The 19,930-nt window shown below is 32.1% G+C and overlaps 1 protein-coding gene across 1 annotated transcript; it reads left to right on the forward strand.

The window, feature by feature from the left end:
- Window positions 1–1,085: 1,085 nt before the first annotated feature.
- Window positions 1,086–19,438, forward strand: LOC143050772 (uncharacterized). The gene is made up of 6 exons (XM_076223889.1): window positions 1,086–1,356; window positions 5,002–5,307; window positions 6,830–6,909; window positions 15,250–15,457; window positions 17,089–17,172; window positions 19,401–19,438. The coding sequence occupies exons 1-6, from the start codon at window positions 1,176–1,178 to the stop codon at window positions 19,436–19,438; spliced, it is 897 nt and encodes a 298-aa protein (XP_076080004.1). The 5' UTR covers window positions 1,086–1,175.
- The last annotated feature ends 492 nt before the right edge of the window (window positions 19,439–19,930 follow it).

Raw genomic sequence — 19,930 nt, forward strand, 5'->3', positions numbered from 1 at the left:
GGAGAAAAATCTGTTCGTTTTCAATAAATAGTATTTAATTTTTATGCCCCACCTACGATAGTAAAGGGCATTATGTTTTCTGGTCTGTGCGTCCGTTCGTTCGTCCGTTCGTCCGTCTGTCCCGCTTCAGGTTAAAGTTTTTGGTCAAGGTAGTTTTTAATGAAGTTGGAGTCCAATCAACTTCAAACTTAGTACACATGTTCCCTAAGGCCAAATTATAGTTTTTATCCCAATGTCACGGTCCACTGAACATAGAAAATGAAAGTGCGAGTGGGGCATTCGTGTACTGAGGACACATTCTTGTTTTGTATTCCTTTATCAATTCGCACAAGGGTGTAATTCGTACAATGGTGCAACGCTATTATAAAATATTCGTGCAAAATTGAAACTATAACGTAACACATATTAGTTTTCATTGGTTGCATTACGATTTGAAAATACTATATAAGCTTAAATAAAAAAAAATAGTTTTGAAATTACTTAAGATTGATGAACATAATTTTATTAATACATTGTTTTGTGCCTTTCTGAATATGTATTGATCATTTTGGTTCTGTGCACGAGTAATGTTCAAACGAAATTTTGTTCAAATATGTTGTTGAAATAAAAACTAAGACGATAAATAACATTACCTCAAAAAGAATAGGAAAACAAATATTTGGAACAATGCATGGCTTTGTCGGTCTTTGTCTCTTAAAAAGACAAAATACCATCTGATAATTCTTTATATAATATTTTACAATGTTCAAATGCTCGAAATATGCCATCACTTACCATAGAAAATTTCCGGTTCCAAAAATTTCTTTGAATGCAATTTTCTTCTGCATGAATTTTAAAAAAAATTATTAGAAACTGTCTGAGTTATACTTTTTTTGTGAAAAGAAGATTTTATCAAATGGTAGTTTTAAAAATTAAATAATTTGATAATTATTTTCCCTCATGGAATCATTTACTATTGTCTGGTTGTATTAACATCACCATAAAAATAATCACCTTGAAATATTCAAATCATAAACGGATTTAACCTGAATTTAAAAGTACAAATATGATATAAATTATCAATTTATGGCCAATCTTTAGTTCTAGACAGACCAACGTGTCTCCGGACGGCCGATAAAGCTGACGTGATCATATTGTCATGGACCTCACCAAATTATCCGAAGCGGAAAAACATAATGCATTACAAGGTTTCTAGTACATGTAAAGGAGAAGAGGTCATTTGCCTGGTGGCTGCTAAAACATCAACATGTGTCATTAGGGATGTCTTACCCTCCACAGAATATAAACTAAAAGTTATTGTATGTGCTTCCAATAACAAAGAGAAGGGATCCAACGAAGTTCTTCATATAACTCCAGGTATATACAAATATACAATGAAGCCGTTTTCCCATCAGTGTGGATAACATCATAGATTATATCAAATTTCAATGTTAAAAAATATCCCTTAAAACTTACATCTGTTTCTCTCCATAATAATAGGGGAAAACAACATAACATAAAGGAAAACAAATAAAAACAATACGTTTTCTGGATATATCTTAATCAGGAACGCTCAAAGCCAAATACTTGAAAACCAAGGATATATAAGGACCAAAAAATGTCGAAGAGCTATAACCCATACGACTAAAAATAGGCTTTCTTTAACTGAGGGAGATACAACCTTATTATTTTTTTTATAATTTCAAAATGTTTAAACAGGAAATTTTAGATTTTGTTTTTATAAATCATGTCACTACCGAAGTCACTACTGAGTTGATTATACCCTTGGGACTAATAGTCCACCAGCAGTGGTATAGATTCAGTGCTTGAAAGTATTAAAACAACACGGGAAGGTAGGTCTTGATTATAGCTTCGACACAGATATTTCTTAATGGTCTAAATTAAGATGAACTTTCGCGTGAATGACTGCAACTTTACAACTGCAAACCCTTCTTAAATAGAATCAGTGTAATAAGAGATTCTGTACGATGAACATCTTGATATAAAACACCACGTCTAAATTACAATATCAATTCGGAAATATTTACTCTCTATGTATGCGCCGCTAAACCTTTGCTGAACAGAAATGAAAATTTGAAAATTGGAGAACTACAATTACTTCTTTAAATGTGAAGTTTTGTTATCAACCTACCCTCATTGTCAATATCTATATGTTTGTCAATATTTTAGGCAGACTTTACAATATTTATGGGAAAATTTTAACTCAGGTTCTGTGTAATATACAAGTTTAACAAAGTCACCAGAATTTGAATATTTAGTGAGAGGCCATTATATTTAAAGTCCCCGTTCTGGGCGAGATTTTGCTGCAAAAGAGGGGCGTAAGTTACCCAATGGACGTTTAAACTCATAGATCAAAAATAAACTGACAACGCCATGACTAAAAAATAAAAAGACAAACAGACAATAATAGTACAACATAGAATACTATAGACTAGACAACACGAGCCACACTAAAATCTAGGGATGATATCGGTTGCTCCGGATCGGTAAGCAGATCCTGGTCCACATGTGGCACCCGTCGCGTACTCATGTTATAACAAACCCGATAAATAGTTTAATTCGGTAGATTACATTATGCTTGTGCAAATATTTACCATTCCCTGCGCCAAACGGTCACCCGTTGACAAGGAAATGACTACCCATCAGAAAATTACTACTATTTCTTTAAACTAGTCACCTACGGAGTTTGAAGTTAAAGGATAGTGCTAGCTGTTTTCTCTACTCTTCTTGAATAGCTTCTATATGGAATATGCGTCACATTGATAAAAGAATAAGTCAGCTTATAGAGTAGCACAGCTAGATGAATGTGAAAGATTCTTGTTTTGTTTTTAATCATATGTTTTTACAATCTCTGTTTTTTCTTTTCTAAAACAGCATATGTAATTATTTGTTTTTGCATTATGTCCATTAATTTAGAATACGGACAAGTTATATAAAGGGCACATATAAATCAAAGTTGTTCACTCAATTTCAAGAAGAAAGATACTTAGAATGCAGACCATTTTGAATGGTGTCACGTGGCCATTGAAACATTTTATACTTTTATATTCTGTCAATTCCAACATGGGTAGAACAAAAGATGTTGTTTCAAAATATACTGTTTTAGTTGGTAGCGTCTATTCGAATAGCTTCAATACAAAATGATGAATATTTTGATTTTATTAGTTCAGTTATTTGACTGTAACATTAAGTCAAGCTCAATAACTGTCAGCACATATATTGAAACTTTGCAAATTTTCTGTTTAACCAATGACAAATAAGTGTTTCAAAATTTAGCCAGGTAGTTAAGTGCAATTTTCATGCACAGTTAATTGCCTTGTTAGTGTTAATCACTAATTTGTTTATATATGTTAATCATTTCTGTTAAAATATTTTGGCATTGAAAACTTACTTTTGTGTATGTTTATCAATTGATTATTTGATTTAGGTTGTGCATAAGTATTATTCAACAAGTTGACAAAGGCTTTTTTTTTTTTTTTTTTTTTTTTTTTTTTAAATATTTCAATATAAAGTGTTCATTCTTGGTTATTTCTAGTGTTATTAGGTTTACCTAGCTTTAACTTGGGTAATTGATCAAGTGCTACTATAGACATCCTATTTACACCATCCGTAGATTAGGTGGATTTCGCAACATCTACGACGCACAGTCTTTGATTGCTCAGTTATAGATGTTATTTATTAGAAAATGGTTTCTTGGAACATTTGGCTGACCCAGGAATATAACGGTGTTTGAAAAGAAAAGAAATATCTAATACATTGAAGGAAGATTGAACTGATCTTTGGTTGAATTTCTAACCAAAAGGATCATAGAAAGTCAGGCTTTTCTCTTGGTAAACTGTGTTGGCAGGATATGTGAACTTGTCAAAACATAATTTCTCTTGTGTGATTCAGAAACAAAATCTGTGTTGTTCGAGACTTTTCATACGGAGGAAAACAAGCTTATGATATTTTAACCCTTTATTTTCCAATAATATTTAAAAAGTGAGGTCACAGCGAACTAGCTATAAATATATATATATATAGACAGATATAAAGCAAGATTGCTATAATTCTCTGGTATCTTTCGCCCTTCTTTTATAATGCTTAACACTTGCATTCTTGCCTCTACTTTAGTATAAGTATACGTTTGTTCATTGCAAAAATGCTATACGTAGAACCGTATATTGCATGTATATTTACCCCCAGTTTCGGTGAGGTTCGTTTTGCTAAGTCTTTAGTTTTCTATGTATACTTACGAAGTAGAGTGATTGATATGCTGCCAAAGATCCAAAAGGTGTCTATGATCCCATTATTCGAAAAATGACATCCTAATTATAAATGTGTTAACTGTTATATAGACTCAGCTGTTTGTAAAAAACAAAAACATTGTCGAATATATTCAAATTGAGGCGAAAGATACCAACGACATGGCAAAAAAAAAAGAAGACAAAAGACAAAAAACAGTACACAAAACACAACATAGAATATATAAGCCTATGCAACACGAACTCTTAAAAAAAAACTGGAGGATCTTATGTACCCTGGAAGGGTAAGAAGAATACCCTGCTCACCATGTGACATTCGACGTGTTGCTCATGTAAGTAAAAAACCGGTCATAGTCTAATTCGGACAAACGAGGACGGCAATTAGAACATATATCGGTCGTCATTTGTAAAACCGATATTTCATAACGGTCCACCAACTCTTGGTGACAACCTCAAATGGACTAATGGATGATTTCATCTTCACAGTTTGTAACTCTTTTTTTTAAAAGCTTCCTTATGAGCAACAACCCTCTATCAAGGAAATTATGATAGGAAATACAACCACCGGAATATCAAATCAATTTGGAGATTTAAACTCCTTATGCAGGATGGGATTGATGTGTTCAACATAGTCACCAAACTTTGAATTATTTTGTGAGAGAACATATTACAAACATTGCAAAAAATGAAGTTACATGATAATGATGTCTTCTTTTCTTTATTCTTCGTTGATAAATTATTTGTCTTTAATTTTCAGATCCAGACAGGCCCACAGAACTTGGTGTGACTTTTAATGATGATGGCATCACATTATCATGGACCAACCCCGAGTATCCGGTTGTCAATTGCATAAAGCATTACAAAGTGTCATGTACTTGTAATGGAAGCCAAGCCATTTACAATGTATCTCCGAGAAGAACTTCATTCGCCATACCTAAAGTCTTACCATCGACAGAATACAAACTGAAAGTGATACTATGTACAACTAATAACATTGAAAAGGAGTCCGATGTTCTAAATATAAAAACAAGAAAATATTTGAAAACAGATTTTATCGAACAAAGTATGTATAACTAAACAGGTCTTGTCAAATGCAACCCGATTTTACTCTTACAAATATCTTACTTTAATTTAATGAAAAAAAATCGACATGCGTTGGTGTTATTGTATCAGACATTTTGTGCAAGTCTCGATATCTAAAATTCACCTTCATATAGAGGTGGAACAACAAACTGATAAGCTACATAGAAAGCAAAGAATATATACAAAAAGAAAAAGAAAAACGATATGACAAACTAAACACTTATAGAAAAAGCTAAGGACTAAAGAGTATGACATAAATTTTTACAGACAAACAACATCATTGTCTTTATTATTTTCTTAGCACAACGGTTGGTATTTTTACCAAAAAAATATTTCTGACTGATACATTATCGAATGCTGAAACCGTTTCTGTCATTCTTTAAAAAAAAACATTAACCGGCAACATCTGCAATAAAATAAATCAAACAAAACTGATGTCATCACTATCTGTTACAGCGATAAAGGTATCAATGTTTGCCCCTTCTCTTTAACTTAATGAAAAACAGAAAAGGGAAGGCGTTCAAAATTGACTAAAAGGTCAAGCCATTCCATAAAATACAAAAAGGCTTTTTGATAGAAACCGGACTTGTACCAGCGGTAATAATATGACCAAAGGTAACTCAAAGTTACTATAAAATTGCTGGGATTAATAGAATGTGAAATTTCCCTCTTGTAAAATCTTGCTTATTTATGTTTTGAATTCTACCACTACTTAAATCAGGTTATGATGATGGCCAAAACTCATAAACTGATCAGTGAACGAGTCAAAGTTTACAATTCGTGTTAGGTCAAGAATCTGAATTATATTCTTACCACAACTATCGCATTTAATTAATCGTTATTCTAAAGTTTTTAATAATGAATTCCGATGAAATTCATGATAATCTAATATTGCTTTGACTATATAACAATGATGTAAAGAGATATAGCTCTATTTCATGTTTCTACAAGTACTCACCTCCTGTTTGTGGACAATTTTGCAACATGTGCTGATAGATTTAAAAGTATAAAAACCTATTGATGTCTTTCTGAGTGCAGACTTTGTTACAAACGTCAGGTTTTTTTCTGCATCGAAACATTTTTTAAATAATTCAGTATCTCTATACTTATTGGGGTCCTGGCATATCTGGCTTCATCTTTTATACGATTAATGATTTAAAAAGAATTTGTCCATCAGCATTTTTAAACACAAAAGTAACATTCATTTTCCTCAGCAGTCAAATTCAAACCGCTGTTTATCCCTGTTGTCCCACCATAACGATCATTTCTATTGTATATCAGTATTGTGCCAAGCAAATGTCAAAACAAATATACATGAAGCAATAACCACTAAACATTAAAATAGTTAAATCTATAAAAATTTACATGAATTAGTTTAAGCTAAGATATATAATACATTGTGTTACCATAATTGTCTTTTAAGCGAGTTAAACAATTTGTTGTATTTTTAGATTTTGATAACGAATATAAGATGAACATAATAGCTAATACATCCTTTATAGATGAACAGAAAGTGAGTTTAAAGACTTTACATATTATAGACGAAGAAGAAGAACCAAAAGCAAAGATCAAATCTTTAACGGTAATTATTGAAATGTCCAGATTGTTGTCGGAATAAAATAGTAAAAGAGGTAACTATTTGAATTTCAAATATATAAGAGGCTATAAGTAATACTTATAAACACTTCCATCATTTCCTTGTTGAAGGTAATAGTCCGGTCCCTTTGGAATGATATTGAGCATACTCCAACGAATCTAATTGTATGTGAATTTTATAATATAACATATTCTGCTATCAACTTTATTAGATATCAAAGAGTTAAACAATAGCAGAACGAACCAAGCCAGGTACTTACATTATCATTTGTTGGGGGAACCATACTAAAGAGCATACTGATCTCGATGCAATACGCTATCACTTACAAACAAGGAACAGTGCAGTAGATTTTAAATCCACACAGTCGGTTTATCCTGTAAATAATCTGAAAATGTACGCTTTCTTCGATAATCGAAAGCACATTCACATAACCAACAAAATAACCAAATTCGTCGAAACCTTAAATATGTATAGCATTGGTTGATATTTAAATAAATGAATAGGCCCAACGTTTGTTGTTGGCTTAACTAGGTTCAAAACTTTGTTGTGTTGCTCCCTTCGAAAGACTTGTTTTCGAAAAGGATTCGCTTTAACATCCATCTTAACATAAATTTTATATTTGTGCACACATCCTTGAAACTTTCTGGTTTTGTTGGTTTCATCATAGATGCCCCATGCTGAGCAAGTATTGCTCAATATCTTTTCAATGTAATGTTTTAGTTGAAATTTGTCCTATCGTCAATTATATTGCTGTCATGGTGGTTTTCGAATGCGTCCTCGGTACTAATATCATAAGATTTCTAAATAATAAAAAAAAAAAAAAAAAAAAAACAAGGAAGAATTTAAAAAAACAAAATAATTTTGTTGTTAATAGCACGAGAACAGGAGTTAAAATTTATAGTCATACCAAACAATTATAAAAACTGGTGTATATAAGAAATAGAGAGACGAGATATAACTTTAAATAAGTAAACATTAAATGAGAAAAAAGCATTACAAATTGTATCAACAGGTGAAATTAAAACTAAAGTTCGATTTGAGAGTACTTACAGTTAATAAAAGCTAGTAAAACCAGATGCTCCACAGGGCGCAGCTTTATACGACCGCATAGGTCGAACCCTGAACAGTTGGGGCAAGTATCGACACAACATTCAAGCATGATACAGCTCTGAATTTGGATTGTGATTAAATAGTTGACGCAACAAAGGTTTCTGACACATAATGAATGTGGTCAAATGAACTAAACATTTGTTTTTGCTTTTGAGCAATACACTTTGCTGTTGAACATAAATCCTCTCAAAAAAAAATATTTGAAGAAAAATTATTTTTAATTTTTGAAATCTGAAATGAGGAAAATGTTACCCTCCCCATTTTTTTCACTTCCCCCAATCCCTTATTCCAAAAAATAATCTCAATTCAAATTTCTTATTAAGTTGGCAACAATAACTACTCATTTAAATACACCATAAAGTATTAAAATATAAAATAACTTACAGTCATGGTTAAAATTAATATTAACTAACAGTAACTTCTAAAAATAAATTTACAACTACACATCTCAAGACAATTATCATTTCCATTAACATAATTTTCAAGCAGTGTAAGGGATGTAATTAAGTAATCAAACATATATATATATATAACAGTATTCTTTAAATTTTAATTGGAATTGGATTACCTTCCTTACACTGCTTTTAAATTGTCTAAATTGTCCTTTAACCAGAAAAACCCTTGTTTCCCCCCTTTTTAGCCCCTGATTGCTTAATGATTTGATTACCCCCTATAACCATCCCTTTGTAGTATGGAAACTTGTGGTACAATTTCAGAGAGATTTATACACTTAAACACAAGTTATTGACTGAAAACTACAAAAATGCTTATTTTGGCCCCTTATTTATTGAAATCCTTCTTGGAGCAAGAACCCACAAAACACCATTCCAGCCTTTCCTTTGTATTAAGAAACCTTGTAGTATAATTTCAGAGAGATCCAAACACTTAAACACAAGTTATTGTCTGTAGACTAGAAAAATGCTTCTTTTTAGCCCTTTTTTGGCCCCTTATTCCTACATATTTAGGGATATTAACCTTAAACTGACACCAAGCCTTCCCTTTATTATATGGAACCTTGTGGTACAATCTCAGAGAGATCCATACAGCTAAACATAAGTTATTGTCCCGAATGTTCAAAAATGCTTGTTTTTGGCCCCTTTTTGGCCCTTAATTCCTAGACTGTTTGCCCCATAACCCTTAAAATAATTCCAACCTACTACTTAACATGGTGATCATTGTGGAACAATTTCAGAGTAATTGAAATACTTATTCACAACTTATTGTCCTGAAACTAGATAAATGTTTTTTTTTGGGCCCCTTTGGGCCCTTAATTCCTAAACTGATGGGACCATAACCCCCAAAATCAATCCCAACCTTCCTTTTGTAGTTATAAACATTGTGTTAAATTTTTTTTTGATTTCTATATACTTATACTAAAGTTATTATCCGGAAACCATCCGTCTTTGGACGACGCTGACGACGACGACGACGTGATACCAATATACGACCGCACAAATTTTAAGGTCGTTTAAAAACCAAAAACAATTGTTAATAACAAATCATTTAAACTTTTATATATGTGACAAATATTCAAGCCAGATGATTTTGTGAATGTAAGTAGATTTTCAAATATATCGGTCATATGTAACAAATATTTAAGCCAGATGATTTTGTGAATGTAACTAGATTTTCAAATATATCGGTCTCGAGCATCACTTAAGAGAAATATATTATCGAAATGCGCATCTGGTACAGTACAATTTATACCGTTAAATTAATTTCACAAATAACCTTGATTTCATCTGTAGCCATAAAAATCTAATTATTAAAAACATTTTGGTTTGTCTTCTAGAAATACCTCGAGGCATGTATCTCATTTGTTGTTAATGTCGTGATGACATATGTATAACAAAGATGTATGTATTATCAGTAGAAACTTGGAGTTGCAGTTAGAAGAATGTTTTAAGCGTTATTTCATCCAAAAAAGTTTCTCTGTTTACAAAAACTGTCTGTTCTAAGACTTGTTTCAATACTTATTCGTCACAATAGATATTCTGTTAATTTCATGTTCGATCGAGATTATATTTGCTAGATTATGCAAAGAAAAACAGATATAACTAGATGCAAAAAAAAAGGAACTTCCAATATGCAAATTGATGATATATTTACATTTCTTTCTCCAAAATTAATTTTCGTCGATTATTTCTTGATAGGCAAAACTAAAGAAATGATATTTTTTTTCTGTAGCAAGGTAAAAACGAGGAAGCTTTGGATTCAATTCTTTAAGGCGAAGTGTACGTAACTAAACTACATAATGGAATTTTTTAAAAATTTTACATGTAGATTCTGCTTGTAAAAATAAATCGGAAAATAAAATAAAAAAGGGGGTAACCGTTTTCGTTTTTGAGTTACGAGCCGTTGAAGTTAACAGCATCATACACCAAAATTACAAAGGATATATAGGGAAAATCGTGAAGTACGGCAGGAATTGTTACATTTCCAAGATTTTCTTATATTAGACAATCGATTTTTTTTTAATTTATGAGATGATTCTAAAATGTCTGAGGAATCGATTGGTGCAAAGAAAGTCCTTAGCAACCGTGCTACTTTTCCAGCTATACCCTGTTAAAGTTGAATCATGAGTTTAAAAAAAAACAAAAAACAACGACAACGTTATTGACGTCGCCGCAACAGTTACGACGCTTCATATAGTCCTATACTTGTATGAAATATATACCGTTTTGTTGGAGTTCGTGTTGCTCGGTCTTTAGTTCTTTATGTTACGTTTTGTGTACTATTGTATTGTATTTGTCTATTATATTCGGGTGCATGCGGATATCGCCATGTTGATATTTTCTTCATCATGAACTAGAACTATTTTCGACCTTGGTGCCTTATTTTTTGTAAATCTAAACACTGCGAAATGTTTTCAAAATCTTTGTTCCCATAAAACTTGCATTCTCAAAATATCAGCCATCTGTCTGGCACAGGATAACAAATCAATATTTAAGTAAATTTAAGTTGTGTGGTAATTCTTAGTATATTTGGGTAAATTAATCTTATCTTTGTGCAGCATAAGCATCTCTATAATTCAACACATCCCTGAGTCACGACATTATATATTTTATGCATTGCATGCACTTCTTTCTATCACAATCCAGACTGGCTAGTAACCGTTGTATAACTTTACACGTCTGAAGACGAATATTTGCGTGACACATTTTTGTATGATTTTTATTTCTGGAAATCAATCTGAAATCTACAACTGTCCATTTCCGAAAGTCGGGCTGGACCTTTACTTTTATGTGCATTCGGGATTTACATAAATTGAAACCCGAATAATTCAGTCGTATTATTCAGCTGATGTACGAATGCTCCATTTCTCGTGTGGGAGAAAATCGGACATGGAAATGGCTTGAATTATTCGAGTTACTCGAATTGAAGCTCGGGAATATATTTCTAGCTGTTCGGAATTCGCGGAAACAAATGATTGTTTTTTGGCATTACGGTATTGAATCAATAGAGATACCAATTTTTTTTCTTTTAACAAATTCGAATACCAGTCAGTTTATAGGACTTCAGTTTGAAATAGGGGCGGCAATCCATTCATTTTATCCAATCAGTTGGAAGAGGGGGGGGGGGGGGTCAACATTGATAGTCAAAAAGCCTTGAAATATTCGATAAAAAACGTTGAATGTAAATTATATGAACTGCAAAGTCTCATATTATAAGACTAGTAAACCACAGGCTCCCAATTCTTGTATGAACATGAACCAGGTGAAAACTTAGAGCTGACCGAGTGCGAGATCCTTATGGATAATCATCGAGGTCGTTAAACACCCCTTGCAGTAAACTTTGGTTAAATTTAAAAACAAAAATCGAAATGTAATAGTCTGAACACATTTCACCTCTCATTCCACGAAATATTAAATTGCAGTTACAAGTATCACAAAACTTCCTTGACCTCTTTTTTTTTAACCATAATAGAGGAGGGAGGGAAGGAGGGATCCAAATCCCGAAATCCCGGGCCTAAAAACACAAAATCCGGCGAGGTCCCGAATTAAAAAAAAATTTAATCTCGACTACCCGAAATTCGGAAATAGAATTCCCGGATCCCGAAAGGGTCAATCCCGAAATCCCGAGCTTAAAAACACCCGATCCCGGAGTTCCGATAAAGGTCCTACCCCTCCCCCTTCCTTAATACTATATTCTATCGAAGAATTGAATGCTTCTTTTTGTAAATTTATTGGGGTGTAAAAGCGTTGACCGAAGTACATTTTGTATGAAGCGCTTTTACAACCCTATAAAGTTACAAAAAGAAGCATTCAATACTTATAATTATATGTTTTAGCTAGGATCATGAAAACACGAATTTTAATTTTTTTTTTTAATTCACCTGTGCACTTTATTGTTGGACCACGTGTTATCATGAATGAAAAGTTGTATTAAGCAATGCAACTGCTTACGGAATATCACGTGATGCGCAGTTAGGTAATCAGAATAAAGTATTATAATGATCCATACATATAATGTAATTTTTCATTCATAATCTTGAATTGAGACTTGATACTTCAAAATTTCTCTAATTTTGAATGATGCACACAGGCACAATAAAAGAAAACAAATTTCGCTATATATCTCTTCGAAATTGGAATTTGTGAAAGAAGAAATGACATGTTATATTTTATCTTACATGTATACTTTCAATTTCAATATGGTTCTAAAGGAGTAGGTTCAGTAAGACCCCTTTTTGGCCCCAAAATATAGCAGTTTTACAAAATTGTGAAAATGTAATCTTTTAGCTATTTACTGGAAGGTAGAATGCTTCTGCTTCATAAATATGGGCTGTTTTTGACAATACAATGCACAAATATCGGGTACTAGCATCATAAAGTCATGCTAAATTACTGAAATCTTCACAATTTTAGCATTTTAGCTAAATTTTAGACGGTTTCCGTCCTAAATGAAAGTGGCCGCATTCGTGTTCATTCATAATATTGAAATCTAAGTTGTATTTGATAATAATATATAACATATATAAAGGTTGAGGATGAACACGGATGCGGCCACTTTCATTTTTGACAAAAACCATCTGAAAAGTGACGGTTTTTGGCATATTTTTAGATTTTTCATATTTAAGCTTGAATCGGAGCGTTTTTAATGACTAAATCAGTCAAAATCTTTCACATACACGAATTGAATCAATTGAAACAGACACTTAAGTGTTTAAAAAGTGTCCAAAATCTTTCTTTAGATGAACCTAAAATTTGAGGCCAAAATCGGCCCTTACCGGACCTACTCCTTTATATTTAGTTTTCCCATTAATTGCGGACGGAATAGAAGACACCTGTTTATTTTCTGCACATATAGAAAAACTGGGAGTTAAATGACATAATTTTTAGTTAGAGTGAGACAATTCTTAAGTTACTGAGTAATTTTTGGGGCATAATTTGTTTATTTTTTGTTTGGTTTCCGTCTTTGTTCTTCCGACTGGTAAGTTTTGCACTAGTGGTCAAATTATTCTATTGGTATCGTCTGATTTCTTATATGAATATAAATCATGTCCTTAAATTTTCAATTGCACAAAATACGAACATTTCAACGCCTTTTTAATTAAACAATTAAATTCAAACGTCTTTCATTAATTATTTGTAACCTATTATAAAATTTTACGTTGAGCACTGTTTTTCGTTCAAGACTACGGCTTTTTAAAACGATATTGTTGGGTCAATTCAGGTTTCATTTTCATTAATTTGATATCAATAGAAAAAAAATTGTTACATGTTTATTTGTTTATAATTTTGTTGTGAGGCGTTTTTCCTTTCTGTTGATATCATAAACACGAAATGCCTTCTCCTACGCTTCTAAAACAAACAAAAAAAAAACCAGTGTTTTTAAGTCAGGCTTCACACAGAACAACGTATAGAATGCTGTGATTTCTAAGTGGAGTTATTTAGATAATTTCTATGAGGTTTAAGACAGCACAGGCGTGCTTGTTGGATTCATTATAGACCGCAGAAAGTAGTTTTTCTTTCGTGTGTCCTTTCTTGGAGTAAGGGAGATAACTTGCGTAAATAACGACGAACGTCTTTAATCCCGTATTCCGCTAGAGGCGTGCAATTACGTACACTTCGCCTTAAAAAAATAAACATCTGAAAACGTTAATAATTGTGGTAAATGGTATTTGGATTTTCGTGTTTTTCAAAAAGCGTTTTCCCTTTTCACTTGTTATGAAATTTAAGTCTTAAATTGTCATCTGGCATATGAAAAGTCATGTTCAGTCTTTTAGTTAATAAACAAAACTATTCATGATTGTACTTGTTTTACGTACATTTAATTCGTTTGCAGACAATTCAGGTCTGTTCGCCAGCTTTTTAGACAATTTAATGGGTTGTAGATCTTTATTGCTTATAACCACTAAACAGTCATAAAAAGCCATTGAACATATATCAATTGACAGCAAGCAATCGGAAATTGTCTGAACAGTACTAGATTTACAGCAGTGAAAAATTGATGATTTGTTGATCAGCATATTAAGAGCTTTTCATATCAAATTGAAATCGTTTAAAGCACATGTCCGACAAAAATTAGATTACTGCTCAACCACTTGGAATCCACATCAAAAACAGCAAATTTCAAAAAAATAAAAAAAAATACAGACTTTTTTTCTTCTACAAAATTATACACGAAATCGTTGCAGTCATCAATTCAACCTGTTGATTCCACAATAGAACCATACAAAGAAATCCATAATCATTTAGGCAAATACAAACATCTAAAGACAGTTACAAATATTATTCATATCCACGCGTATAGTCATAGCTTGGTATTATTTGCCACAACACATGCAGTACAGTACATGGATTTAAGAGTATGTTACAGAATCTGCTCTAACCCCTACATTCTACTATATAGTATATAGTTTTATTTTCATCGTATACTATTTTTATTTTTGATATTGTTTCTTTTTCCTGTTTAGCTTGTAAATTATCAATCAAATTTTTAAAGCCGACGCCCGGCGATTGATCTTCAATAAAAAAATGAAGGATCGCTAGAAATTGAAAGAAGACGAATGTATCTGAAAAAGATGTGCAAGATACTTTGAACCACGAGAACATACAACACTAATAAGTCGAAGACAAACTGACAACACAATGGTAATAAACAAAATACAAGTAGACCTGTTTTTGAATGTAATTTTTTGATGTTTAAGACTTCAGAACATACACTTTGCAAATAGTTTTCTTGAAACATGATTTGGTTTTTAATTCATAGGAGCATTTAGTTATGGATTCAAGAACTGTCATTCAACAAAAAAACTTAAACAGTCCGTCAATAGAACATTTTTATCCTAGTAGAAAATCGATGTCTTCTGACGAATTTGCATTTAACTTTGCAAGGAAACCTGATGTTAATAAAAGTCCCCCTAAAATGACAGAAGGACTCAACTATTTACCAGAGGTATCAACTTTTGAAAAATTAGGTATGTTCAGTCAACTGATATTGAGTGTAAGAGTCACCACGCAAAGGAGCATTTCTAATAACACGTGTATTCCCCCAAAAAACAAAACATATCAAATTAAAATAAACTGATCAGTTAATTTTCCAGCTACTAACTAATCAAAAATAAAAAGTAATCGCCAAAGTGTATAACAATTCCTAAAAATACAGAAAGTATTGCGTGCATTTTCGATGGTGTGGATTGGGGTTTACAAAATGAGGAATAATGGGCAAAAGAAAAACGAATTAAGAAAAATGGATCAGAAAATTAATTATGAGGTGCCTAATTATAAAGAATATGGTGGAAGAGTTTAAAAAAAGAAAAAAAGCGCCGTTAGTGGTTTTGTTTGAATTATTTTACATTTGGGATTTCGGGGCCTTTAATTGGTGACTAAGCTGTATGAGTTTTGCTCATTGTTGAAGGCCGTACGGTGACCTATAACTTTGAATTTCAGTGTTATGCGGTCTCTTCTACAGAACAGTCTCAGTGACAATCATATATAAGAAAATATAGAATACAGAAATAAAGGACCCCTCATTAAACATCTTATTTGTTATTGCGATTTTGTGAGAATGGACAATAATTTCAGAAAAATCTGTGTAAATGTATAAGATATCAGAATGCGAGTTCTCATCATCGAAATTCTCACAGAATCGTATAATTTGTATTGTTTAAAAAATCGCAATAATTTCTGAATTTACTGTACAAGAATTTGATTATGAAGTTGTTGTATTGAAGACTTGATGACTTCCCAGAACATTAATGGTTTACAGGTTTACAGGTTCTTAAAAATGGGCTCCTTTTATTATTAATACACAAAAGGGAACTTGCCAGAAACGTCTGATTAAAAAGAGTTTTATTTTACAAAGGGCTATAAAAAAGCAGTCTAAATAAAGGTCACACAAACATTCAATTTCACATTCTAATTGTTTTATTATCGCAAATTTGTTTTTATGATTTGATTTTTTTTTTATCAAAACAATACTATGTCACCTTTGAATAATACATTCTAATGCAATTTGTATGTAACAATTTTTTTAATTGGCTAAAACTTGCCGTCAAAACCACAGTTGACCAGGCGTAACTTAGGAAGAACAACCATTTTGAAATGATTGAATGAACAAATGTTCGATTACTACTATATAATCGAAAATAAAACAACACCTACCTCGAATTCGCCGTTTTGATGTTATTTTATCCGAATTTGAAGCGTACAGATAACGTAATAACCTCCAGTTTGTAATTTTTCATTTGTATGACGTCACGTTTACCCATGACGTCTTTGCGCCAAAATCATTCATGAAGTTTCGCGATTTTTTTGAATTTGTCAAATTTAGACATTTTTCCAAGTTTTATCGTATTATTTCTTTTTGAAATGCATTAGAATCGGAATAACAGTACTGTAATTGAAGAGTTGCCATCGTCAATTTTGATTTGACGGTCGCAAATCTCCGTTTTACTGTCTCCGCTACGCGTCGCCAGTAAAACTGTATTTGTAACCGTCAAATCTACAATTGACGGTGGCAACTCTTCAACTACAGTACTGTTATTCCTTCATTCACTTGTCTTTTCAAACAAATGTCCATATATATAATTATATATTTTGTATGTAGAATACATAAAAAATGGATTCATGGACTGCATAATCGACAAAAGAATGTACACAGTGCATAGAACAACGATGAAGACTTCCAAAGGTAAGTATTGCAATTATTGAAGCAAATGTTTAATACCTTGCTATCTTGATATTATGATCGAAAGTCTCGATTCGACGAAGGACAAAGACTGCGATGCGATCATATTGTTTAATCTATACAAAATCTAACAATTTTGCACCACTCATAACTTAAAAAAACAAATTCTGTGACCCATACGTATAATTATATTCAAATGTATTTAAAAAGTTCCACACTTCGAGGACAAACTGACAACCTCATTATAACGACAAAAAACGACGCAACGATAAACAACAGTTTACAAAACTCAACATAAACTATAGAGATTTAATAACACTAAAAACGAGGTATCGATCTCAAGCGCTATGAACGAGTATGCACTTCAAATATGTTGTGTTGTTTATGTGAGAACAAGTTCAATGATATATTTCCTTCGTTGTTGTAAAATTGGTATAACTGTGATTGCGACAATTGGGATATATCTGCATGTATGTGCCTATCCGAAGTCAGGAGCCTGCAATTCAGTGGTTGTCGTTTGTTGATGTGTGACATGTTTGTTTTTCGTTCATTTTATATACATAAGTAATAGGCCGTTAGTTTTCTCGTTTGAATTGTTTTACATTTGGCATTTCGGGGCTTTTTATAGCTGACTATGCGGTATGGGCTTTGCTCATTGTTGAAGGTCGTACGGTAACATATACTTTTTAATTTATGTGTCATTTGGTCTCTTGTGGAGAGTTGTCTCATCGGCAATCATACCACATCTTCTTTATATATCGTGTCTGTGAGAAATATATTTCGTAAATGCTGAGTAAATCCATAATTGGTAAAACTCCAGATCCAGTATGCATTAAGTAAAAATAATCGAAACTTATAGAGAAATAACTCAAATAAGATTTTAAGAACTCTCACCTCAATGCAATATTTAAAGATAAAAAAGAAGATGTGGTATGATTGCCAATGAGACAACTCTCTACAAGAAACCAAATGACATGGAAATTAACAACTATAGGTCACCGTACGGCCTTCGATAATGAGCAAAGCCCATACCGTATAGTCAGCTATAAAAGGCCCCGAAATTTAAAGAGCCTAACCAGTTTAAGCAAAATATACAAATAAACCAACACCAACATTTACATATGTGATAAAAAAGAAACAAAAGTATTTGTATTAGATTATACCCGTTATACGTATTCGAATGGTGCGTTTTTTAACTTTCGACCATGGTTATTTGTTTTTCATACAATTTGTTCTTCAGATTTAAAGAACTTACTTATTAAATGCAATGATAATCTTGTAAATTGCGATGTCGACAGAAGACTTCATACTAAACTTCTTTGTTCAGGTAGGTATAATTCATTGTACGCTTTCCATATAATATTAAAAAACATTTGAATTCCCGTTTTCGGTAACGGTTTGTTATAGACACTCTTCGCAAAAACTTGGATAAACTATGAAAAATTAATTTGCTTGCCTATTTAACTTACATATATCGTACCTTTGATAACTATTTACACAGGCAAATATTGCTCAGACACGTGAATTTCACATTAATCTCATGTGAAATTGACGTGATTAAATTAATGTTAATTGCACCTCAAACGAGTTTATACCTAAAACTCACATGGAAATGTCATGTGAAATTCATGTGAATTGAAATTTTCATGGATCTCACGTGAAATTTTTCACATGTTTTTAAGGTGAATTGTAATCCCCTCTAAATGGAATTTTTCATAATTCAATTCAACTTGAAAATTTAAATGTTAATTTAATTGAAATGAAATTCAAATGAGTTAAATTTCCCTGTGTCAGTACTAAACAAATGTTAACAAGCCAAATCGATAACGTTGTCTTATAAACAACTACGTAAAATATATATAAAAGTATTTTTTTTTCAATCTCGCGAGTTGACTTCAGCACCTGTAAAATAAATAGCTCTTGAAGTCAAAGTACCATCAGTTGCTTCCAAGTAATTCGGTCATTTTTATTTTCTAAATCCCTTGATTTATGTACTCCAATATTTGCTTAACATTTTATTCATTGGGTGAACGGTTCGTTCCCAATATAGCGCATATTTCTTTCGTCGGCCTCTGAAGATTGATTTAAAGAATCAACTGCGGGTGGGATCTAAGAAGTCGAACAATTGTATCACCAGGCTGTCCACACTTATGTTGGTAAGTCGAATCTCGCACGTGGCTGGTGCAATTGACTCTGATCTTAATTGATAAGGATTGTAATTTTTCTTACAGAAAATTTTCACGCAATTCCACCTACTTACATCGATTAAAAATGAACCCCCCTAATATAACTGGAAGTTTTATTGAACACCAATAAATCGATCATCTATCAAAACGTTTGCCTTGAGCGTCGACTTTTCTCAACTAGTATAGTTTTCTAAAGTCAATGTATATAAAATATGTTATATCATTTAGTTCCTACACTTTTATGCTTTTTCTTTTGTGCTACATCTTTTGTATTCTGTCATTACTCATTCGGACACTTCCCTATATAAAAAGAAGAGTGAAAAAAAAATGATAAGGCGTTCCAAGGATTTGATTTCGATATGTCTTTACAATGATATGATGTCAGAAAAACATAAATATCAGACCATCTCAACTAAAAAAACCTATCTAACTGTAAGTTGCCATTTTCCTGTGAGTTTGTTTCATTTGATTAGCTAGGTAAATCATGTTTGTAAATAGCCCAATAGATGCTTATTATAGTATATGAAAACACGTCACATCATCTATTTTCATACCTTGAACAAAACCAATATTGA

Source organism: Mytilus galloprovincialis, chromosome 11 (genome assembly GCF_965363235.1).
Source record: "Mytilus galloprovincialis chromosome 11, xbMytGall1.hap1.1, whole genome shotgun sequence".
In the NCBI taxonomy this organism is placed as follows: Eukaryota; Metazoa; Mollusca; class Bivalvia; order Mytilida; family Mytilidae; genus Mytilus; species Mytilus galloprovincialis.